The following is a 26,867-nucleotide window of genomic DNA, read 5'->3' as shown; positions in this document are numbered from 1 at the left end:
AGACATTATATAGGGTTAGCAGTTGGGAATCCCTACATGTAATTGAGCCTAAATGAGATGACTGATTTACCAAAAATATCTTTAAATAATGGAGACTCTGTAAACTTTTTCAAATATATAGGTGAGTATAGAAGTAACTGAGTTTTTGCATTGTTGAAATTTGCTGTTTTATAATGGAATACATTATTAAATAAATGTGGTTATGTTATACAACATTTTAATGGGCATTTCTCACTGTATGTTTTTTGCTAATGACTTATTACTTGCTGGTATTTTATGTTTATTTTAGTCTATGGAAATGATGTTAGACAAAAAGCGAATTGGAGCAATTTTCTTAATTGAGTTCAAAATGGGCCATGGGCCAGGCACGGTGGCTCATGTCTGTAATCCCAGCACTTTCGGAGGCCGAGGCAGGCAGATCATCTGAGGTCAGGAGTTTGAGACCAGCCTGGCCAACATGGCGAAACCCTGTCTCTACTAAAAATACAAAATTAGCTGGGCGTGGTGGTGTGCACCTGTAATCCCAGCTACTCAGGAGGCTGAGGCAGGAGAATCACTTGAAACCGCTTGAAGGCAGAAGTTGCAGTGAGCCAAGATTACACCACTGCACTCCAGCCTGGGCTACAAGAGCGAGATTCCATCTTAAAAAAAAGAAAAGAAAAGAAATACAAAATGGGTCATGAAGCAGTGGAGACAACTCACAACATCAACAAGACATTTGGCCCAGGAACCGCTAATGAACACACAATGCAGTGGTGGTTTAAGAAGTTTTGTGAGAGCCTTGAAGATGAGGAGCATAGTGACTGGTCATCAGAAGTTGACATTGACAAATTGAGATGAATCATCAAAGCTGATCCTCTTAACAACTACAGGAGAAGTTGCTGAAGAACTCAACATCGACCATTCTACAGTCCTCAGGCATTTGAAGCAAATTGGAAAGGTGAAAAAGCTCGATAAGGCAGTTCCTCATAAGGTGATCGAAAAAATATATATAAAAAAGTCATTTTGAAGTGTCGTCTTTTCTTATTCTATGTAAGAACAATGAACCATTTCTTGATCGGAATTTAACGTGCAACAAAAAGTGGATTTTATATAACTGGTGATGACCAACTCAGTGGTTGGACTGAGAAGAAGCTCCAAAGCACTTCCCAAAGCCAAACTTGCCCTCCCAAAAAAAGGTCATGGTCACTGTTTGGTGGTCTGCTGCCAGTCTGATCCACCACAGCTTTCTGAATCCTAGCAAAACCAGTATATTTGAGAAATATGTTCAGCAAATCAATGAGATGCATTGAAAACTGCAATGTCTGCAGCCAACATTGGTCAACAGAAAGGACCCAATTCTTCTCCATGACAGTGTCTGACTGCACATCACACAACCAATGCTTTAAAAGTTGAATGAATTGGATTACAAAGTTTTGCCTCATCCACCATATTCGCCTGACCTCTCACTAACTGACTACCACTTCTTCAAGCATCTGGACAACGTTTTGCAGGGAAGATGCTTCCACGATCAGCAGGGGGTAGAAAATGCTTTTCAAGAGTTTGTTGAATTCTGAAGCATGGATTTTTATACTACAAGAATAAACTACTTTTCATTGGCAAAAATGTGTTGATTATAATGGTTCCTATTTTGATTAATAAAAATGTGTATGAGACTAGCTATAATGATTTAAAATTCATGGTTCAAAACCACAGTTACTTTTGCACCAACCTAAATATACTACTAACTTTGAAATGTTCTCCCAGGCATTGATATTTCAGTGCCATTGTGTTTTTCAGTGAAAGATTACCATCATTACAAAAAAAAAAAACTAAAGGTAATTTGAAATAGTAGGACTGTATCAAATATTGTAAAAATGGGATCAATATTGAGAGTTTAGTAATTTGGATATTCATCAAATGATTTTGTACTGCTTTTGTTCTTATTCATTAGTTCATTTATTTACATATTTAAGTGATATTTTTGTTTAGTGTGTGTGGGGAGGGTGATAGCATGCATGCACACTTCATTTTAGAGAAATCATTATTAGAGAATAAGACTTGGTTCAAATATTTGGAAAAACCAGACATAAAAGGGAAAAAATGTGGCACATGTATTTCCAACTATTGATACTTTGATTTTTAAAGATTTTTTGAAGTAAGATTATAAAAATAATTGTTAACATAATTCACTCTAAAGAAAAGAAAAAGAAAAAAGAACTAACCTGTGTGATTGGGATGAGACAACATTACATTGATGAAATGATTCCCAGCTTCACAAATCTGCAAAACATTTTAAACACTTTCAGTGTGATATACATCTGCCTATTTTTTAAAAAAACATATTCTAGAGTTATATAAAATCTGTGTTGTACATTAATCCCAAAGATTCAAAAGATATATATTTTATTCTAATCATAAAGAGAAGTTTTTTTAAATTATAACAATGAAAGAAGCTGTTGCTGGCATATATTGAATAAAAATAATTAGTCACAACAAGTTGGAAATTCTGAAGATATTTTTCACGCTGTTTGATAATCAAGTTTAAACTGTCTTGTTAATCAGCTTTGTACTTGTTACTATGGGGAGACTTCCAGATCATACAGAGACAACTCTTGCTGAAAACAAATTTGGCATAGCTTCGTATTAATCTCAGTTCATTAACAGTAAAAATATTTCTAGTGAAATGGTGGTTGTTTGATTTCCAGCTAGTTTCAGCTCAGTTTGGAAAACCTACTGTGAGCAGTGCTGCCACACAAAGAAACCTGCTGCTTATCTGTCATCATGACCTCTTGATCATATGCACTCTACTAGTTGTCCCTGTTAATAGGCCACTATGTCCCTCCAAGATCAAAGGCTTACCACCATCGCCTGAGACTAATAATGTTCCCAGTTTGCAACATGTGTCCTCTGAGGGTAAGACCTTTCCTTTGTCTGCCATATATACCTCATCTGATTTAACATAAGCTATGTATTTGACATATAAATACTATGTTACTAATAACAGAATATGTTATTCAAAATTGTTATTGTTTGAAGTCATTCAACTTGAAATATATCCCAAAAGTTGAGCACCCATTAAACTCAGCGCCTTTAATGTTATTAATCTCATAAAATATATCGGATTTTGTTCTTTTCAACCATTTCTGTATGCATTTTTCATATATAATAATAGTTCTATGGACTTCAATTTCTGGATGTTTCTCACAATAAATAACTGGTATATATTTCAACACTTTCTAAATTTTAGGAAAAAATAGATTGAAAGAGAAAATTTAAATCCATTTTCATCATCTAGAACTGTTAGGTAAAAATGCTATTTAAAATAATCATCTTCAATAAATTAATTCACCCAGGACATAATGTAAACAAATACACCAAATATATTAAATGTGTATTTAAAGATCCAGAAAACAATACAAATACAAATTTTGTACCAACATAACTACACAAAATAATTATAGAAAAGGCTTTTGGTTTCTTAAGTTATCATTAGAAAGACAAAGTGGAATTTTGAAATTTCAGGTAATACTTTTTAAGTTGAAATTTTTACATGTAAATGTGGATAAGTGTGTGGGCTTTTGTGGCATGAACCTGCATTCACATGCCACATGTTTAATTTACTACGTATGAGAGATTGAGTGAATTTCACATTTGGAATTTCATTTCTTCACCTAAATGCAAATATTAACTTCTGTCTCTAGAGAATTCATGACAATTGAATAAAGTCAAGTACCCTGCACATCCTATTTGCTCAATAAAATTATTGTGATAATTTGTTATCAATTTAATAAAAAAAACTTCCACAGATTATCCTACAGTAATCTCACTTCTCCAGACTTCATTCTAACAAATCGTTAGCACTACAAAACCCATAATTACTAAACTAATGGTTTGTTACATTTCTGTTTAGTCTTCGTATCTTTTGTACATCTTTCAACTTAGACAGCTTGTCATATTTGTTTTCCATCACTCACAGTGCCAAACACAAAAATAGAAAATATTAAAAAATATTTATTAAAAAGCAAGTTGTTACCAAAATTTGTGAAAAAATAAGTTTTAGAAATTATAATTCTTCTGATGAAACATATTTGTTTTGAGATTATTAATATTTTCATACTCATTCAAACATCAAAATATTTTCTTCTTCCTGCTTATTTATCACAACAAAACTAAATATTGGAACGTCAATTGTTTAACCAAATAATGAGCCATGAAAAAAATAGCATGTAGGTTTAGTTAGAGCCTGGTTAGATTTATAATAACACCAAATTTTTCATTAGGTGAAACTGCCCCTAGAAGAAAATATAATTACATATTAAAACAAAAACTATGAGAGAGAAAGGTAGAAAAAAAAGTGGTAAAGAAGCCAGCTTTTCCATTTTGCTATCTACTGATGAAATGCTTACATGGTAAGAATGGGGAGAAAAAACAACTATATCTCTATGCTTAGAGATTCTTAAATATTAATTTAGCAACTTCTTAAGGATTTTAAAGAGCAATAATAACTAGTAATTTCCATTTTAAGCACTGGCTTTTACACCTTCAGGTGAATCCAATACAGTTTGTGATGCTAACTGAATTAGATAAAACTGGTGATATAATTTCCTTTTAGGTAAAGGCTGAGTAAGATCAAGAAGCTCAGTCAGTGCTGTAAAACTCAATGCATTGTTCTATTACTGATTATAATTGCAGAGCCAATTAAATGTGAAACACCGGAATATTTCTCAGCATGACATATATTTCTCCTGGATTGATGTTTATCTAAATATGTCTTCATTTGGCATACAGTAAGTTTAAAAAGAAATTTAATAAACAAAGTTTGGGGCAGATGCTATGAAGAAGTTTGATTTCACATTATTAAAAGTTAAAATTATCTTACATAATAAAACATGAGATGCTACGTATTACCTATGTGTGGCCCTTATGTCACACAGATGTTCAAGATATTCTAGACAATAAACACATAGTAACGTAATAAAAATACTAAGAAAACATTGCCCAGATAAATTTAGAAAGAAATAGTACTTGAACACTACATGTAAGAAGCAGCATCATTTTCCTACATTATTATAGTATAACAAATTAAGAATATTAAATGGCTTAATCATTCACAATTAAAAATTTTCAATAATTGTACTTTTAGTCAAAAAGTTTAACCTATCAAATAAAAATGTTTACATTTTCTAAACACACTCACGGAACTATAAGCAACCCAGGGACATTGCCAGAACTGCTTCTGTTGTCAAGAACAAGATGGCCTAGATTTATTTAATAAAAAGTAACCAGGTGCTTTTTGCTCTACAATGTGATTATATTTAACACTAATAAGGTGTACACTAAAATAGTTAAGACGGTAAATAATATGTAATGTTCTTTTTCCCCATGATTAGTAAAAAATCCACTAGGTGCTAGTGTTTTAAGTAATAATGAACTTTAGGATGATAAATAAAAAAAATTTAAATGAACCTTACATTTTTATGCACAGGCGTGGCTTAAAGCAAATTTAAAAATATTTATTTGTACTTATATCATATAATCTTTATTGAGTAATTTGAATACTTCTTGCTTCAAACTAGTATTCATTTGAATAATAGCAGAATGTTAATGAACGAATAATCCATTCTATTTTCTAGAGTTATCGTCATAAGGATAAATATAAAATAAATTGTCAACTAATATGATATTGAAGAATCAGTGTCTACACACAAAAATAATCTTTTGCTTAAATAAATACTTTGGTCAAGAAAGTAAATAAAAACACTTACTTTTTCAGGACCCTCTATACTCTCATTTCTCTGACCTATTAATTTTATTTTTAATCAGTACTTCCAAATATTTAACAATGTTCAGTGTAGGGCAGTATCAAATTAATAACCTACAAAGGACTTTTGTTAATGTGTATTATTATAAGTGATGTATTATGCAGCATACTGTGCTCTACAATTTTTTTAAAAAAATACACCCTGTTAAATCTCACTCTCTCAGGTTGAAAGACACAATTGAATTATAATATGTGGGATTTCAGCAATAAAGTTGCTCATCTTTTACTGTTAAGCATTGTGTCTTGGTCAGTAACCCGCTGTCATTGTGGAATGATACCAATTACCAATGACTAAAGCAAGGGGTCGAGGGAGGACAGCTTGCAATGATCCACTTTTACAATATTTAAATATTGTTAATTTTTTACAGGCCTCATCAAGTTGATCATTCTCTTCCTTAAAGAAATGAAAATGATGTATCAATAGAACAAAATTCACATGCCCTAATATAGAATTGGTAGCCATCAATTAGTCAGGCTCTGTCATTTTGCGTTAGTAAAATCCTTTTGGTTTCCACAATAAAAATAATTAATCCTTATACTGTGATCTCATATTTTCATAGAAATGAAAATGATATTTTATCTTTTAATGTAACTGTTCTCACTTTTATATGCATTGATATTGTTAATATCATTATTAATTTTTGGCAGGTGCTATATATATATAAAATATATATATATATATTTTGGAGACGGAATCTTGCTCTGTTACTCAGGCTGGAGTGCAGTGGCATGATCTTGGCTCACTACAACCTCTGCCTCCTGGGCTCAAGCAATTTTCCTGCCTCAGCCCCCCGAGTAACTGGGATTACAGGTGCATGCCACCACGCCCAGCTAATTTTTGTATTTTTAGTAGAGACGGGGTTTCACCATGTTGGCCAGACTGTTCTCAAACTCCTGACCTCAAGTGCACCACCTGCCTCAGCCTCGCAAAGAGCTGGGATTACAGGCGTGAGCCACAGTGTCCGGCCGGCAGGTGCAATATCTTATAATTTTATCACTGGAGCAATAAGTAATAGTCATTGTCTTAATTTAATTGAAATGTCGACATTGCTAAAATGTTCCTAACACTAACACTTTTCATCTTTTTCCTTTGCCAAACATTTATTCACTGAAAGAAAATAGGTTATGATGCGTCTTTGGCAAAGCATACTTATATTTTCCTGTTATAGCTAGACATCAAAATATGCCGTAATAGGTACCAACGAAGAAACATGTTGTAATAATATACTCATGGTTTGCTTACAAAGGTGTTTCTCAAATAAACACTTGCTTTCACGGACAAAAAAAAAAGTGTTTGATGAATCTTCAAGAAAGCATGCTTACATATCTTCTAAAACTGGAATTGTAAATCTGTGTAGTATGAACCAATGTAGAAAGAAACGTGGTAATAACATATGCTCAGTTTGTTTAGAGTTTCAGTTGTTATTATTTTATCTATAGCAACAATAATAGTAATAATAATAATTATATCTTATGTTTTATTTATTTTACCTGAATCAATATTTCAAAAATAAGGACAATTGTAGCTAAATATATTAGTACAAAGTTTCACTTAGGAAATTTATTAACTATTCTGATCTTGGACAATTTAATTTCTACTTTAATAGATAATGCATATTCACATAGAATTAAGTGCTTTTGACAATATAAGCCAGTATCACAATGCTTCAGCATTCATAAACATTTTATGATAATTTATGTTACTATGTTCATAAAATTATAGACCTTTTTTCAATTTGTACTTTATGCACTTTTATTATGAAGCTCGTTCATACACATTTCTATCTTTTATACAGACATAAAGATAACATGTATTGTGCTTTAAAAGAAATACATTTAGTGTAAATTTTGGGTTTAACCGAAAATACATGTACTAACCAATATATTTTCAGTTTTCAAAATAAATAATGGTAAGACTCTAAATAAAAGTTCAGATATTGCATTTATATTATTACATAATGTGAAATATATATTAATATTTTAATATATTTTATGAACTTATTTTTTGCATGAAACAATTATTTTATTGCAAAAATTTTGATATAGGAGATGTTATTATCAATCAACAAAAATAATTCAAATCATTTGATTTTGGAATTTGCTTAAGGCTTAAAATTATTTCATCTCTACTATGATGGTCCATTTCATTATCACAACCTTGGAAATATCAGAATTATTTTTTAATTTATGGAGCTCTCATGCAATATTGTATAACATAAAAATATGAAAATATAGCATAAAAATAGCACCATAAAGTGAATATCTTCAGAAAGAAAGTTAGTTTACATACACTAACTCTGAAGCAAATGATGATTGAAAACATACACGATTTTTTCGCAGGAGATCTTTTTACATTAGATTCGATATCACATATTCTAACAAGTGAAATCTCTATAGTTTTATAATCACTGCTGATTTTGATTTAAATCATTACTCTTATATGTCTGCAGTTTGGAGTAAGTTAGTCGTACCCCAAAATAGACAATTATTATAAATTATAATGAAATGAGTGAAGCACAATATTGCCATTAATTTTATATCTTTAATTAGTCAACTAGTTTGCAAAATAAATTTTTAATAAGTAGTGATTCCCAAAAATTTAAGTATAAAAATTGATTCCTATGTATGTTATTCTTTATATCAGATGCTTCAGGAAATTTGAGATGAGAGCAAAATGGCAAATGATGAAAACACACAGAGTACTAGACTTTGTTTTCAGTCAATAAGTATAAATCCTTTTATTGGTACCTATCAATGATAGGTAAGTGATCAGAAAATTTGTCATAACCAAATCTCAGTAGACTGCTGAGAATGAAAGCACTGAACTTTGGCACCCTTTTTTCTTTCATGCATCTTATCCATAAATGCCAAATTTCATAAGCAGTTTCTTGGCCTTTCTGTGGTTTATATAGTAGGGACTTGCTCTCCTGTTTTAAAAGCTATGATACGTTGTTCCCAGCATCCTCTTCACTAATCATTGACCACTTCTGTACCCGAGGTTCTTCTCAGCTAAATATTACAAAAAGAGGTATACCTACTTGATAAAAGCATATTTTTTTCTTCTCCAAGACCATTTGCATTTTAGGAATAATTTTAAAACACCTAAGTGACTGAATAACTAATGAGAACACTGAAGACACAGAGGCAAAACTAGGGAAAATAGTTATTTTAATTATTTTGTAAGCCATATCTTATATGTTATTATCAATTTCTTCCACTTCCTTCATTTTTGAAGACATTAAGAAAGGCTAGAAAAAGAGTTCCTTTTTGGTAAAATCCTCATTCTGCAAAGAATTGGCAAACTTTAATTGCTTCTGGAGAGTAAAATAAAGTTAAGGGTACAAAAAGATAAAGAAAATAGGAAGGTTCTTTAGGTAAAGTATATTTTGTTTCGCAATTGTGATTTTGGTATTTTTATTTGTTGGCTTTTGGGTGGAATTGGATTCAGAGGATGAGGTGGGGTCATGGAAATATAAAGAGACTAAATTATAAAATGTATTCACAATATTTACATCAGACAATAGGATTGCATCTAAAATTTGTGTGGAAAGTTATTCTGATGTCTTCATAAATTTGCCCGTATTTGATTCTCCTTAATTTTTCCTGTAGATTTGTGATACCCCAACATATCTGAGGATCAAACTTGTGTTGAAAGTTAGAAAGAATTTAAACCAAGGGAGAGGTGATTGATAGACTATTTCTTTGGATATAATAGAGATAGAAAAAAACCTCACCAAAATGGAAGAATTTTCCACGAAATAGGAACCTGATTTTACAACATATTATGTATACATTGTAAATTATTTTGTTTTCCTTACAATTTATTTTGCTTAATATGTTAGAAAACTCAGAATAGTAGTAGAAAAAACCAGAGGGAGATGAAAATAAATTTATAACCATTAATAGTCTACAAAATAGATGAATCTGACATGGGTAATCGAGAATTAACTACAACTCTATTCAACATGGTTCTTCTATTATCTTCTTACTAGGTGATAATCTGATTTTACATAACAACGGGGACAAAATCAATTTAAATGAATAATACTTTCTTCATCTTATATTAAAAGAGTACATAGGTCAAAAATAAGAATAAGTTTTGTTAATATAACGTTTTATCAGCAAAAAAATAGCATTTACAATTAAGATAAGTCTTTTCTGGTTGAATTGCATATTATATAAGATTGATCCATTAATTTCTCCTTTGTTTCTTCTGTACAATATGGATTGTACTATCTACTGTTAGTTTATGTTACAATAAACAGTACATAGTAGAATATAATTTCAAATGCATTGGACTTGACATATGCTGACTATTCTTTCCAAATCATTTGCACATACTTTCAAACATACATACACATATATTCAGTTATTATAAATTGAAGAATAGACTTTAAATTGCAGAATGTTATGCTTTCAATGAATAGCAGACCTCTTTATGTTTATATGCAAACTCAATCAACTAATTGGTTATTGTTATTATGTCTTATATTGGATTCAGTTTCCTAACACTAATATCTTAATATCATATATTATTTGTGAAAGTTAAATATGTCTTAACAGTAAACACTACTAAGAAATTTCAGGACTAACAGGTCTTCTTTATTTCTTATGACAATTTATGTGTGTAAAAGAGTCACAGTGGTCATTCTATCTTATTTCTAAATTTGGTTTTCTATGGAATATAACTACATTCAATTTTTTCACTTTTAAGTAAGGTTTTCACCTATACTTAATATTATGCTATGTATAATTAAAAGCACAGGTTTTAATTATATTACTTTCAATATTTAAAAAATATTTAAATCTAAAGATTATATAAATTTAAAGTTTATCAAATTGTTAAATGTGTGATTGAAACAGACAATGCTTGCTATGTGCTTAAATGTGCAATTAAAGTTATCACATTTACCTACTTCATCTCTATTGGACATAGTCTATTACACCATCTATCAGTGTTTGTCTAATTTAGCATCTTTGGGTTTATTAATTTTTGCCTGGAGCTGTATGAAATATACTTGATTAACAAAGTGATATGTGAAGAGGAAAAACCAGTAGCTTTATAAGAAAGCAGAATTTTTCAGTCTCTGGGGAAAAAAGTATAATTACAAGCTATTAGAATTTTGCTTATGTCTAATTATGCCACTTAACATTTTATGAAAAATATTATAACATATTTATAAGAACATAATTTTTTAAATAAAAAATGACTTATTTAAAGTTTTATTTTATAGTATTATCATACACATTTGAAAAGAAGGAATAAATACATACATAGCCATATTATATTTGAGAAAAGGGAAGAAATTAATAATATTACATGAAAAGGGAGTTGTCTTAATTACACAGAAAAAAATTATAACCCACAATTTTTTTGAAAAAGTGGACAACATCATAAGGAGGAGAAAAAGTAGAATAATAATCAGATATTAATCTAAAACATACTGAAATTACTAACAAATAGGTGGTTTTTATTTTGTTTATCCATGAATTTATTATTCTCTTCCCTCAGATTTACTGAGTAGTTAATATCAGAACATTAGTCTTAATACAACAGGGGTTGTAGTACGCTGTATACAACATTAAATAACGCTGTTACAACACGTGAATCACAGAATTCCTCTCCTTGAACAGTATGCACAATTGGAAAATTACAAGGCTGTGATATATTTTCAACATATTGTTGAAGAAATTCCAGATACATAAATAATCTGTGCCATTTATTCAAACAAGTAATGAGTTCCTGCTAGGCCAAACTATATGCTGAAAAGACAAAAAAAAAGATCTCTCCTTTTCAAAGCCAACACAGTGGAGGACGTTCTTACCTAAACTCTTAACTAAAGATATGTAGAGAGAGAGAAAGCAAGAGAGGGTCATGTGAGAGCTCCTTACAAAGTGTGGCAGGTGATTTATGACCTGTATTAAAATGGTTAGAAATAAGTTGTTGAACACAAACTTTGCAAGAAATATGAACTTGTAGATGAATCATAGGAGTTAACTAATTTATCAATGACAGAGATGAAAGGAGAACATGAACACAAATGAAAGCAAGGAGTTAAAGAGCTTATAAGCACTTAAAAAAAGTGTCAAATGAAATAATTAATGCATTTTAGAAATAATCAAGAGTCTTGTGTACCCAGATTGATTTCCACACAATTTTATCTACATATATGTTTATTTACATATAACAATCTAAAGAAATTGAATGAGAACAGTTTAGAAAGAGCCAGGTTTTATTAAAAAGGCAAACTCTGAGTTCATCTTGAATTAGTTAAATTAACAATTATGCCAAAGTGTTTTTGGGGTGTTTGTCTGTAAGATTTGCAAAAAAATTTTTGCTCTTTATAGGTTGGTAAATGTTCATACAGTAGCATCAGTGAGTATAAATTTTTCAAATATTTATTGTATTTCAAATAATTCTAATCAACCCTTAGAGATGACTACAACATTTTGATTATAAAATTTAGAGAGCTAAAGACTTGATTATAGAAAGTTATATTATTTACTTCATTTTATATCATTATGTATATTATATAAATATATATCATATTTTCTACATGACAAATCTTCAGATACAGTCTGTTTTTCTTCTTAATAATACCAAAATTAGAGCATGAATAGCAAAATATATATATGATACATACCAGAAAATTGATAGCAGATACTGTGATTTGCCTGTTTCCAAATGCTGGAGAGTTGAAAAAGAATATGTCATGCAGATACTCATAGTTTGGATTGTCAAATATATAGACATAATTCAGGCAGTATTTATTGGGTATAAATTCTATAATCAATAGAAATGTCTAGTATGTAATTCACCTTTTGGGATGATACTTTTGCAATCTAAAGTGTTGACTTTTTTTTCACATGTACTTTTGTTATTAACATAATGATATTTAAATTACAAATGGAATATATTATTAATTTGTATTATTAAACTCCTTGAAGGCAGATTTAGAATTTGTCCCATTTTAAAAGCACATTTAAGTATGGCCAAGCATATAATGGCACCACAAAATAACCTCATTTTTAATGTTTAACAATAAAAAGGAAAATGCTGATTATAGTCATTTGTTTTCTACATTGATGTTTTGTAACAGGTAGAATTATAAGTATTTTATATTTTTATTATAACAAATATATGATGTATTACTTGCCTGAACTTAAAATAAAAAAAGTAGGTTAAGTTCCAAAGGGCAGATAAAGAGTAATGTAGAAAACACCATTTAAAGCAATGTTCTAAAGGCAGGGTTGCTCATTGTAGAAAAGTTGGAATATTCAATAATAATAAAAATAGAATTATTTGATAAACCTATCATCATATTTATTAACAGTTGCATTCCTATCTTCTCGTTTTATGTACGTGAGCATGTAAATTGTATTTAAATAAACACATTTACATCTACACATAAAAATATTATCCCTCATTTTAAAATGTGCGTTTTTCACCTAACAATATGTTTAAAGATTGCTCAATAGTATTAAACACTCATTGTCATAACGGTAATTGAATCTTCATAATAATGCAAGACATGGCTAGCTCTTAAAACATTAATTATAGAATGGCTGAAAAGGTCACTTTAATTTTATGTGTGATAAATAATACTGCTTTGAACATCTTTATGTATAAATCTTTTACTAAATTTTGTTTTCTTGAGCTAGAAATTTAAAAGCATATTTTAGTTAAAAGTTATATAAATATTTTGCATAGATATATATTCATAGAATATATATATACAAACCATATGTACATGAATTGGAAGTCTTGTTTTTATGAAGTTTATATATCTAATAGTAAAATAAAAAATATTAGCAGAGAACATTTAGGAAATAGAGAAAAGTAGTAAGGGAAAAGAAAATGGACTAAAATCTCATCAGCCTTAGAAAACCAGTGAATATTATTATTTTCCCCTTTGACATATTCATATATGTTGTATATTTTTATAATATTTGATATAACAATTTTGTAACTTACTTTTCTCTTAATGTTGTACCAATTTTGCCATATAATTAAACATTCTGCTTTTGCCAAATCACAATTGGTTGCTATGCATCTGTATCAGCCATAATTCTTTTATTTATACCTACTATTCAATGTAACTTTACTCATTCAACTATAGTTATCAAGAATTAGCATGACAGGCACTGAACTTTGCGCTTGTGAGAAAGTACACACAAAGCCAAAGTCAATCTTAATTGAACTTATAGTCTGACCCGGAAAAGTACTAATCACATGATAACAAACGGAAGTTTGCAAAATTGATAAGTGCTACTATACAGATCTATGTAGTATTTAATAAAATAACTGAAAAGGATATTTTGTAATCTGGGAGGATCAGGGAGGATTCTTCTGAGTACACAATTAAGCTTTGATTTATAAAAATGAATACACATTAGTATAGAGAAGAGAGGGTTCAAAGCACATTAGGCGGAGTACAGTAAACATATGCCTTATTCTTATTTTTAAATGAAAATGAATAATGATGTGATAAAAACAAGTATCGAGTGAAGAGTCTAATAATATTTTTCATATTTATTTCCAAAAAAACAAAGTTATAGGTAGTGCAAAGAGAAAAAACTTTCTATTTACATTAGTCATTATAACACTTATTAAAATATTTAATAATATTTTATAATCTGTATAATGTTTCACATTTAGATAGGTAAAAATAACCTAATAGGCCATTAATCTTTGATTATGTTGATAGTAGACATTTATATATTAAGATTTTTGAACATATACATTCTGATTTGGGTATATTAAAATGTTCCTGCCATTGGACAGTTTTACAATTTTGATAATGTATTTCATTTAGTTGTATTTAACTATTATTCAAGAAGTATGGAAAATAAACTCTCTAGTAGAATATGTGTTGGAAATATGTATACAACATGCTGTTTTTCAATTAAGTTAGCTTTTGTATATTAATATACAGATGCTATTAACTTTATGCAGCCAAATTTGATGAGAATAGATTGTGGTGAAAATTGTGATAAAAGTCAAACACTGTTACCACAGAGAATTCTGAAAGAAGTGGGAAAAATACCAGTTGGCATAGAGAGCAAAGAACAGCAGTGTAAACTATGATGAAAAAACAACAACAGAAAACCAGAGAAAATAATAATCATGGAAGTAATGTAAGAAAAAAATCCTGAATTAAAGACTTAATTATGTATGTTGAAGGAGCATATCTTATATAAAGTGAAAGTACAGAATATGTGATTAAAGATTAAACAGGTAAAGTCCAAAAGTCCAATAACTTTTTTTCTAATTTTGAGGATAAAATGAGGGAAACTATGTTGTAAGCATGCATGATTTAATGAAAATTTTCAAGAGGAACAATATAAAAATTGGATCAATTGTCTGTTTTGTAATCTTAAGCAGATGGATTTAATGCGGCAAAGTAAGTTATATTAAAACAAAAATTAAAAGAATTACTGATTTGTTTAATTGAAGTGTTTCATTTCATCTTCCTTAAATATGATTATTTATTAAGATTATACCTGCTTTGCTGAAAACAGCTTTAATATATACTATTTTCTTTTTTGTTACCGTGTCATAATTGCTCTTTAATTATTATTATATATTTTACTGTTAAAATAATTTAGGAAGTGTTTTTAAATATCACCTCATTTTGTTTTTAAGAATTTTTTTGTGCTTATATCGTACTTTTAAGGTTTATTTTATCTCACCTAAAGATAATGTAGTTCGTGCTATTTGTGCTTTGTGAGTACAGAATTGAATTTTTATGATGCAATATATAAGCAATTTCTAAAATTAAAATAAATCTATTAATTATAATCAAAGTTTTGAAATGGGAAAATATTCTATTAAAGACTTAGAAAGTGATAAGAAATGAAAGGGAAGTTTTTTTGCAGCATAAATATAGAAAAGAGTGAAATTTTACAGAAAAAAACAATAAATGGCATAAGCATGGAACAAATTAGAGAGAGTCTCTGGGTCCTGTTTTTGTCAACAATGTGTGTTAGGTATCCTAAGCCCATATAACTAACAGTTTAAGAAATAGGAGTCTCTACTACCTGGATCAAAACTCAAGATAAAGGTGATATGCTCATTTTTGTGAAGGGGATCTCCATGATGATGTCTATACAGAATTTATGTAACTGGCTGGCTGTGGATTGGCTAACCTCTTGCACAGTTTACTGTTATCTGTATCTATGCTATAGATTATTTTCCAGTTATTTGCTGAGTAAATTTGGAAAATCTGCCTACATTTTCTAAAGTTTAGATATTCATCTGTAAAGTGGGAATACAAACAGTATAATTTTCATGAGGATTCAATGAGATAAAATGTGCCAACAATTTAGCATTGTACCTAATAGGAAGCCTTAATAAAAGTTAATTTATGCTTTCTCTATTAAAGGAAAAAGCAGCTTATTCTATCATATACTGTTTTAGAAGTCACATTATTATTTAGCATGATTTAACTAAAGCATAACAGCTGTATCTCATGTATATTACAACCATGTTAAGTGTGGACTTCCTAGACAAGATATTCATTTTCCACTTGTCATCAGTATTAAAATGCTATAATATGTTTTCACAGAATTTGAGTCCTACTTATATCTTATGCATTTAAAGATCTTGAGCATAGTGAAATTATCTTTTCATGGCATCATTTTTCTAGCCTTCAATGGGAAATATTAAAGCTATAAAATAATGTTTTTAATTAAAAATAAATAGCATATTTACAGTTATTAACAAATAGTCAGTTTTCAATAAATGTTTTACGTATATTAACAAAATTAACTACTATTATTATTTTGTAACCAATATGGAAATGAAGCATTTTTCAGAAGTGTATCTTATTAACATAGTCTGGAGCAATACTTCTATGTTCTAACGTTGTAAAGGTAATAAGTACATCTTATAAAATATTTGAAAAATCAGAAGATACAGAAAATTTTCACTTTCAATATTCATAGTTAATTGTTAGTATTAAGACCAGCTGAAGTTTTAATCATTAAAATCAATGACTCTTCACTTCCCAGACTGAACTTGTTGGTTTTGGCAAAGACCCTGCACATTGCAATTCTCTATATTACAACTTCAGCCAAGAAATAAAAGGAAGTTTAAGTTATTTTCTAAAATTTAAAATAAAGTTTGAATATACCATTTATTTTAAACTTTGTAAACACCAGAAATAGCCCACAAAAATAATTGTCAAATAAATGAGAAATCATTTAATTATTGAGCTTTACATTGTGTGCCTTATGTGCTACAGTAAAAGCTGAAGAGAGAAAAGTCCACATTGAAGGAAGAAATGAAATTCCTTGATCAGGGCAAACTTTTTCCTTGAAGATTAAGAACCAAGGAATTAGGTTTCATCCAGTGTACATTCAACCAAATGTTTCATCTGAGTCAAGAGCCATGATATATTAGTAAATCAAATCGTAAATAGAAACTGATATGTCACAGAAAAATTGGCCCTATTTTTTGTTGAATTATATTTAAAAGAATAATTAAATGTTTATCATTTACTTGTAAAATATCTGATAGCTGATTAGTATATGATTGTATAATATACAATAATTTTATCTTTAATTGTTGTTTTTTCATTTTATTAGCTGTTTTTTTGGAGGTTTACAACCTACTGATATTTTTGGTGGTTCGTGTAGAAACAAAATAAATAAAAATATTTGATGAGTCAAATTGGTCTTGTAGGCCTACATAAACATTTAAAGAAATATGATATGAAAGCAATTTAAAATGAATTGTTTCATTTTTTACTTATTCCTTTATGTATGTCATTTAGAATAGAGTTTTTAGGTTGGTCCTTTAGTATAAGGTTAGTTAAGAAGAAACCCTACATACATGGTGGTGTATATAGTGGATGATTAATGTAGTAGGCAATCCAAGAAGTAAATCCCCAGTAAAAGGCACAACTCTGCAAACAAAACAAAACAAAACAAAATAAAAGTTAGGAAAAATATGTAATATATATTTCAATTGTGACATACATTTATATTACATGGATGTCACAATTTGAAATCACCACATACATTTATATTAGACACTGCAGCATTTATATGTAAAATGGTACAAATTGTCTAAGCTAAATAAACGGAATATTTATTTGCCCAATGTAATAGTGAGAGAGGAGCCAGGTAGGGGCTGGTTAGGCAGGCAGAGAGGGAGGGTCTCAGAAGAGGGCCAACACCTGTGGGACTGTGCCTGCACTGCCCCTGTTATGGAGTTAACAGGACAAAATATGGTTAAGGATTTCTTGTTATAGCAAGATATTTGCTCAAAAGGGACATTCCAGCCACCCGCAGAGGCACAGACAAGGACCGAGGGTGTCCTAAAACGATCCTGACCACATTATAATGCTATTAGCATTGTGCTTTAACCCTCCCTGCTCCATGGGTTTCACTTAGGCACTCATGAGTAATAACCAAGATGGAGTAGCTATAGCCAAACCCAGGCATGCACAGATGAAAAACCCCCAAGGGGAATTTTACCACTCCCCTTAGGGTAGAACCCACAAAAGACTTCCTTGTCTTTGCCACATAAAAGACTGAGGACTCAGACCCATTTCTTACAACCCTCTTCATGTCCCTTGTTGCTGCTGAGAGCATTTCTATTGCTTAATAAATGCTACTCTGCCTTACACACTCTCTGGTGTCCATGTTCCTTATTCTTCTTGGTCGTGGGACAAGAACTCAGACCTCACTAAACTAAGGAATAAGGAGACTGCAACATTTTGGGGGATTGCTCGGGATCATGGGGAGGGTGAGTAAGAGCAGACTTCTTTTACTTTCATTTCCAAGAGCTCTTGGCTCTCTTTATTATATGAAACCAAACAAAACACTGGGCCTCTGTCAGTCAGTTAAGAGTGAATAGCATGGCTGTTGCTCCTACAAGACTCAAAAGACAAGCTTACCAATGAGGACTTTGTCAAAACCTCTTCATCCGTGGGTGTTGGGAATGTTTATTCTGTTCCAAACCAGTTTCCCTTCATGGAGCTCTAGCCGTTGTGTGGGACTTAGAAGGATATCCTGGGGCAACTGAAGGTATCTGGCTGAGGCTATATCTTGATGTTACGCAAAGGCCTTTGGACTGGCTCCAGTCCCTGACAACCCATTAGGATGTTGGATAAAGATTTCCAGTATTTTATATCACATTTTCTTTCTTTTGAGACTATCATCGTTGCTCTCCCTTCTTTATATTCAATGTTATGTATGTTTTTGCAACCAGGAGAGATAATATTATTGGGAAAATTGAGTAGCTTGCTTACTCATCAGAAGTGTAACCCAGAACAATGTTGCTTTTACCTGTTCTTAGAACAAGGGATATATAAAGATTTAGAGAGTTTCCTTTCTCCAGTCAAGGAGACCCACTGGCACTGTAAAGGAGGCTATTTCTCCCTGGGTGACTATTCTCCTCTCCATCTAGTCTGCTTCTTATTTCCATGAGAGAAGTCAGCACTTCTCAGCAAGCATTGAAGTGTGCACTATGTGAGAAATCAATTTTCTTCTCCTAGGAGGCTTATTTTGAGGGATGCTCACCAAGCCCCAAACTCCTCTCTTTCAACCCTCTGTCTGAAAAGAATTTGGACACAAAGTTACAGGCTAACATTCCAAACTTTGCCAAGGTGCCTGACAAGGCAAAGATTTGTTTCTGTGGAGAGCTCTATAGGTCCTATGTCTGGGGGAGCCCTAATTCCCTGGTTACTAGCACACAGAATTAGCCAAGCCAACCCCTATATTTTCAAAGACACCTATTCTTCCTCCAAGTTTAACAACCCCTGGGCAGGAAGAAGGGGCTAGTTTTGGAGGTCAGTCACTTTCATTTCCTTGAATGCTATGATCTGGCTCTGTCCATTACCTATCAGTGAAGGGATGCTCTTTAAAGATTTAAGGACACCCCCCCCCCTTCATTAATGTTTCTTGTCCCAGTTCAATTACTTCAAGGTATTTTCCAAGTTTCAAGTGGGAAGCTTTGGGTATGAAGCTCAAAAGAAGAAATAGATCTGAGGGACCCCAAAGGTGGTCAACACTGGAGAGCTGGGGTGCAGCATAGGTAAGTGTGACTATTCCTACCTTCCAGCCCTCCTGGTCTGTTGTTGGAGGTCACACTTGCATCCACAGGTGACACCTATAAAGGTTACTGGGACCCAGAGGATACAAGGACGAGGAGAGGAGAAAGGAGATGCCTTTTCTCTCTCTCTCCCCATCCAAGTTCACCCTAAAAGTGGAAGACAGACCAAAGGATGCCTTTTCTCCCCTCTCTTTCCATATGTGTAACAATCCGTCTTCAGCCTGCACTCCCCTTAAGAACAACCTGGATCACTGGGACTCCTTTTACCCTCAGACCCTAATGTTCACTCTGGGCAAGCCCCAACATCACTCTTTTATAGAGGCCTTCCAGAATTTAACCCATGTATATAAACTGTTCTAAAAGGATGATACGTTACTCTTAAATCAAACTCTGACCACTGCTGAGAAACAAGCAGCATTGCAAGCAGTAAAGAAATTTGGATATGAGCTTCATATCTCACATAATACCAGAGACAGGGGAAGGCCTTATCCAGTTGGAAAGACAGCAGTACCGTTGAATGACCTAAATAGGCTTCTAATGATAATATGGGAGAATGGAGGAGAAAACACTTTCAAATATGCATACTGGAGGACTTACGAAGTACTAGAATTAGGACCACATGAGAATCCCTCTGCCTTTCTGGAACAACACCCTCTCACAGCCTGAAAAAGCCAGAGCAGTTATCTCCCCGTTCCTCCTAATGGCAGTTAGGGTTAACACTCCAGAGTGGGGAATGAGAGAGGAGGTAGGTAGGGGCTGATTAGGCAGATAGAGATGGAAGGTCTTGCAAGAGGGACAATGCCTACAAGAACACACCTGAACCACCCATTATGTAGCTGGCAGAAGGAAATGTGGTTAAGAATTTCCTCTTATACCAAGATGCTTACTCAGAAGAAACTCTCCAGCCACCTGCGCAGGTACAGACAAGAACTGAGATGCATACTAAATTGATCCTGATCCTGAACTCATAGTGCCATTAGCATTGTGGCTTAACCTTCTCCCCTCCACAGGTTTTCGTTAGGCACTCATGAGTAATAGCCAAGATGGAGTATCTATGGCCAACCCAAGGCATGTGCCAATGCAACAACCCCAGGGGGATCTCTACCCCTCCCCTTAGGGTGTAAGCCACAGAAGACTTCCTTGTCTTTCCCACATAAAAGGCCCAGAATTTATCCCCATTTCTGGCAACCTTCTTCAGGTACCCTCTAGCTGCTGAGAGCTTTTATGTTGTTTAATAAATCCTACTCTGCCCTAATCACTGTCTGGTGGCCATGTGTCTTAATTCTTTTTGGTTGTGAGACAAGAACTCAGACTTCACTAAACTAAGGCATAAGGAGATGGTAACAGAAGCATTTTACAAATACTATTTTGATATCACTGAGAAAATGCATTTCTTTGCTCCACTTGTACTAATATTAATGGATATTTGTGATATATGTCAAGTTAACAGAATATTTTAGAAAAATTTGCTGAGAATTATTTTGTAAGTAGTAAATATAAATGAATTACTAAAAATAAAACATAAATTATCAATTGCATAAGATACACTAATATTTTTCCAACAATTAGTGAATTTAAAAAATAAATTATTTGATAATTGGTAGTAACACATGTTGATTGACTGGAATGGAAATGGCTCGGATTTAGGAGTTGTAGTCTATAATGGTGATCTTGAGCTGATTTGATTAATTGTAATATCTTCTATTAAAAAAGCAGTCCTAAATGACTTCTGAGGTCTCAGAATTTCAGTTTACTGCTTCACTGCAATGACAGCAATAGAATGGCTGTTCTGTTGCGATATTACAAAGCAGATATTTGACAAAAAACAGGACACTTTTTTTACAGACAAACCTTTTTTTGAAAATAGACTTTAAATTGAAAAACAAAATTTAGCTTAAATTGAAAATTGAGTTTCAACATGTTGTCTAATGTAATTTTCCATGTCAATATTTTATATATTTTTTCATGTTTTGGTAGTTATTTGATAGTTCATAACTGTTGCGTTCACAATTTCTAGAAAAGCAAACACACTAGCATCATATTGACAACTGCCATAATAATGGAATATAGTATCACCATTTTAATCCCACACAGATGTATATTTGTAGGAACGTTCTTATATGATATTCTTCTCTTCAAGTGGCACTCAAATAATCTGAATTCAATGCTTAGTATTACCAAAATTAAAAGATTCCTAGGAGTATCTAGCTTGTCTTGTAATATGAGGTAATGACAAATCTTTCTACAGGGTTAAGTTCAAATTAAATATATCACGCAAAAAGAATGGCATTTTAGGAAAAGAATGTTTAAGTATGCTTATACAATTAAACATGAAAGTCTAAGTTTCAGAAGGAAACAATGATTAAATATTTTGCAAAGGATCCAACATATAAAATGTCTCAATCATTATTAAAAACACAAAGCATCCTCACCATTATCAAATTTTTCAAAGGTGTGTGTCCTGCAGAAACTTTGTGAACAAATAAGGTTTCCAAAAGGTATCGGATGTAGTGTATACAATGACAGAAGCAAGCCAAGCTGGAAAAAAAAATAAAACATAAACATGAAAATCCTTTTGAAGTTCTGGCTTGCCTCATGCATGATACATTTTAATTTTTTTAGTTTAATATGCTAGCTATTAGGAAACATTGTTTCTGGTAGCTAAAACACAAATACTTGCTTTAATATTTTATTTTCACAATTTTCTAAATTTAGTAACAAAAGTAGCTGTTATAAGAGTCTCTATAAATTTACTTCTGATGACATTAGAAATATTTTATAATACCAGTCATAAACTGTTATGCTCACACCTGTCCCAGGAGTGGGTATAAATATAATAATTGCAAATATGTTCATATCGAAATACTTCGACTGAAACAGACAATTTACAAGTTTTAAAAATATCCAAAGCCTAGTTGGAATGTATTTGACATTTTATAATAGTCAGAATAACTTTTTAATTGTCTGGTTGTCCTTTAGCAAGTACTAAGATTGAGAAAATTTAAATTGCATTTTCTGTGCAGTAATAATGTAGCTCTGTGCTTTGTTTTTGTTTTGTTTGTTTTTTCCTACCTTTGTGTGTTTGTTTGTGTTGCTGTACTCTAAGTTACCACCTCTTCTTATCATTTTTATATAATTACTATCTTAAAAGTAAACGAAAATGTGATTGATTTACAGCAGTATATTTTTCTGGATATACTATAAACAATGTATTTTTCATGAAGATTTGTACCTATTTTGTTACATATAAAAATGTGAAATCTCAAAAACTTTGGTTGCTATTAAAAAAATCAATACGGATCAAAGATGACCTACTTTTTGTGCATTGTTTTTGTTTTTAGAGACAGGATCTTGCTCTGTTGTCCAGGCTGCAGTGCAGTGGCATGATCTCTCAGTCTTAAACTCTCAGGCTCCAGCAATCCTCCCACCTCAGCTTCCTGAGTAACTAGACTACAGGACCATGCCGCCATGCCTGGCTAATTTTTTTGTATTTTTTGTAGAAATGGGTTAAACCTTGTTGCCCAGGCTAGTCTCAAACTCCTGGGCTCACATAATCAACTTGACTGGGGTTCCCCAACTGCTGGGATTACAGGCATGAGACACCACATCCAACTGATGACATACTTTAACCAGTAAAGGTTGAACATAAAAATCAGCATATCATTTACTCTATATAATAATAAAATTAGACATTGAGTTTATTTATACGTTTGGGAGTTGATTTTAGTGGAAATGATTTCTGGTATGAGTAGGGTGACTTTAGGAAAAACAAATAATTAAATAAACACTAACCTGGTTAAGTCAGCAGCAAATTTATCATTCATTAATTCGTAAAAACAAAACTGTGAACCTATTATGTAACATAAATGTATTATGTGGTGCAGATACCTATAAGTATAATGGCAGACAAATTCTGAAAAAGGTGAGAGAGCAAGCATCATGAATATCTGGGGGAAGAGCTCTCTAGAAAGTCAGACAAACAAAAGCAGAAGTCCAGATACAAGAAGCTGCCTTGTGAGCACACAGGGTAGTTAAGGAAATTGGTATCTCTCCTCATTTTATTGTTCTTTTGTAGAAGTAGTTACAAAAACCCTTGACTAATAAAAATTTTTTGTTTTATAATAAAGCAGCAATGTAGCAGAGCCCTAAGTGAGAAATTTTGGTTCAAGCTATGATTTCTCTAAATTAGTACATTCACTTATTTTATATTACACCGTGAGAGCATAGAAACCTCGATAGATACAGCTAGAGACTTAGTTTATATATATGCCATCATGCACATCACTGCTAACTCACCAAGTCTGATTTTATTTCAAAATATTATTATTCTACTTAATTATGTTTAACTTCCAAACACTGATTATTTTTTGTGGATTGCTAAATTAACTGTAAAACCATAAATAGGCATGAATCCAATTCTTTTTCCCAACCAAATTATTGATAAAATCTTATTTATTTTAAATCAAGTAAGGTTCAGGTTATGAAGGCACAGCACAGAAAAGCACAGCTTCAACTTTACAAATAGCAAGGGAGGCATGGCGCTACACCAGGTTTCTGGTTTCTGTTGAAGAAGATAAGGAAATGTTCAGGTAAGAGGTTCATAAGATACTTGATGCAGATACAGTTCCTATGGGAGATGTGCCTTTAGTCCCCATGTGCGGAGGTTTCTAAGTGATCTGAAGAACTTTGTGGTGGTTGGGTCACATATAGAAATCTGCCTTCTACATGAACTTAGCAGAAATTTCTTTTGACATTATAATATGATTCAAAGCAATTTTGGAGACAACATTTTAATGTGTTTCAATTGGCTGTGGAATTTAAGAATTCATCTTAAAACAACATCATCCTGAAAATTAGGTGAGAGAAGCCCTGTGATTATTTTCTAAATCTAGATACCAAACATGCTGTATTTCGGTTTAAGAATAGTAAGGCTGGTGCAGTGATGCATGCCTATAATCCAGGCACTTTGAGAGACTGAGGCAGGAGGATCCCTTGAGCCGAGGAGTTCAAGAACAGCCTAGGCAACATAATGAGACTTCATCTCTAAATTTTTTTTTAAGCATTAGCTGGTTGTGATGGTGTGTACACCTATAGTCTCAGCTACTTAGGGGGCTGAGGTGGTAAAATGGCTTGAGCCCTGAAGAGTGAGGCTGCAGTGAGCCATAATTTGAGCCACCGCACTCTAGCCTGGGCTACAGAGCAAGACCCTCTCTCAAAAAAAAAAAAAAAAAAAAAAAATGTAAATATGAGTCGATTCCTTTGAGAATGACACTAAAGAAAACTTCTTTTTTCATGCTTTGCTACGTATCTGGTATATGTTACATATTTAGCCTAAAAAAAAGAATGCTTTTAGATTCTCCTTCCAATCTCTTTATCCCAGCCGCTTTTAAAAATAATTGGTCATTCCTTTCACTTACGAAAATGTGAAGAAGTACCTTCCGCCATAATTGTAAGTTTCTTGAGGCCTCCCCAGCCTTGCGGAACTGTGAGTCAATTAAATCTTTTTTCTTTATAAATTACTCAGTCTTGGGTATTTCTTCATAGTAACATGAGAACGAACTAACACAGTAGCTAATCAGGACAAGAAAGGAGGTCAGTGTGACTGGAGTACTGTAATTAAAGGTAGGCAAAACTTGATTCGAGGTAAGAAAGTTAGGATGAAATTAGTTCTTTATCTTTTAGTATCCATATGACCTAAATACTTACAATTTGCTTCTTAATTCACTTGAAGTTTATTTAATGCATAAAATTTGTTCAGGTCTTTTTTTTTTTTCAACAAATTTCCCTCCCCAGATCCCACTATAGCATCCTGAATAAATATTCTCTTTCAATTTAATTTGGCATATATTTCTTACAGAGAGACAGAGAGAGAAAGATTATTTTCACAATATGCTAAACACCACAATTATATAGAATACTTTGTTTATTGCCTTACTCCTTTTTTTTTTTTTTTTTTTTTTTTTTTTTTTTTTTTTTGAGACGGAGTCTTTCTCTGTCCCCCAGGCTGGAGTGCAGTGGTGCGATCTCAGCTCACTGCAAGCTCCACCTCCCGGGTTCACACCATTCTCCTGTCTCAGCCTCCCGAGTAGCTGGGACTACAGGCGCCCGCCACCTCGCCTGGCTAATTTTTTGTATTTTTAGTAGAGACGGGGTTTCACCGTGTTAGCCAGGATGGTCTCGATCTCCTGACCTTGTGATCCACCCGCCTTGGCCTCCCAAAGTGCTGGGATTGCAGGCGTGAGCCACCACGCCCGGCTGCCTTACTCTTTTTTTGTCATACTTCAAAATGGTATTTAATTTTGGATTTTGACTTATAAAAAATAACTTGTGGCCGGGCGTGGTGGCTCATGCCTGTAATCCCAGCACTTTAGGAAGCCGAGGCGGGCGGATCACGAGGTCAGGAGATCGAGACCACCCTGGCTAACACGGTGAAATCCCGTCTCCACTAAAAATACAAAAAAAAAAAAAAAAAAAAAATTAGCTGAGCATTGTGGCAAGCACCTGTAGTCCCAGCTACTCGGGAGCCTGAGGCAGGAGAATAGTTGAACCCGGGAGGCAGAGCTTGCAGTGAGCCGAGATCAGGCCACTGCACTCCAGCCTGGGTGACAGAGCGAAACTCTGTCTCAAAAAATAATACCAATAATAAAATAAAATAAAAATAAAAATAAATAAAAAGTAACTTGTAAACTTTTTTCTTCCTGTTCATTACTTAGGTCATTATTTCTTTCCTATGTAACATTGCCAAATAAATAAATACATTTTTAGGGAAGCATTTGTATTTTATATCCTATACATGGTCTTTCAATTTTGTAATTGTAAACTTCTTTTGACTACGTTTCTGAATTTCGCAGTTGCTCTTGACAGCTGTGATCATTGTTAAATTACCTCTATTTTAAGGTATACCTAATAGTTCTTAGTTTACAAATTTGGAAGCTGGTGTACATACACTATGTGTGGTTATCTAAAATACATTTCCATAAAATGATATCCACTTCAATCGCG

At 32.3% G+C, this 26,867-nt stretch overlaps 1 protein-coding gene across 2 annotated transcripts in view; it reads right to left on the bottom strand.

The window, feature by feature from the left end:
- Positions 1–26,867, bottom strand: part of TECRL (trans-2,3-enoyl-CoA reductase like) — a 132,530-nt gene that overhangs the window by 11,205 nt on the left and 94,458 nt on the right. For both annotated transcript variants that reach the window (XM_057302093.2, XM_003815805.6), the window contains exons 6-9: positions 22,298–22,403; positions 17,640–17,712; positions 12,448–12,491; positions 2,205–2,262 (exon numbers count right to left, since the gene is read on the bottom strand). In XM_057302093.2, coding sequence (XP_057158076.1) covers positions 2,205–2,262; positions 12,448–12,491; positions 17,640–17,712; positions 22,298–22,403 — 281 coding nt within the window. The remainder of the gene's footprint in view (positions 1–2,204; positions 2,263–12,447; positions 12,492–17,639; positions 17,713–22,297; positions 22,404–26,867) is intronic.

The sequence above is a fragment of the Pan paniscus genome, chromosome 3 (assembly GCF_029289425.2).
Source record: "Pan paniscus chromosome 3, NHGRI_mPanPan1-v2.0_pri, whole genome shotgun sequence".
NCBI lineage: Eukaryota > Metazoa > Chordata > Mammalia > Primates > Hominidae > Pan > Pan paniscus.
Note: the sequence above shows the minus strand (reverse complement) of the source record. Positions and strands in the feature narration are given on the sequence as shown.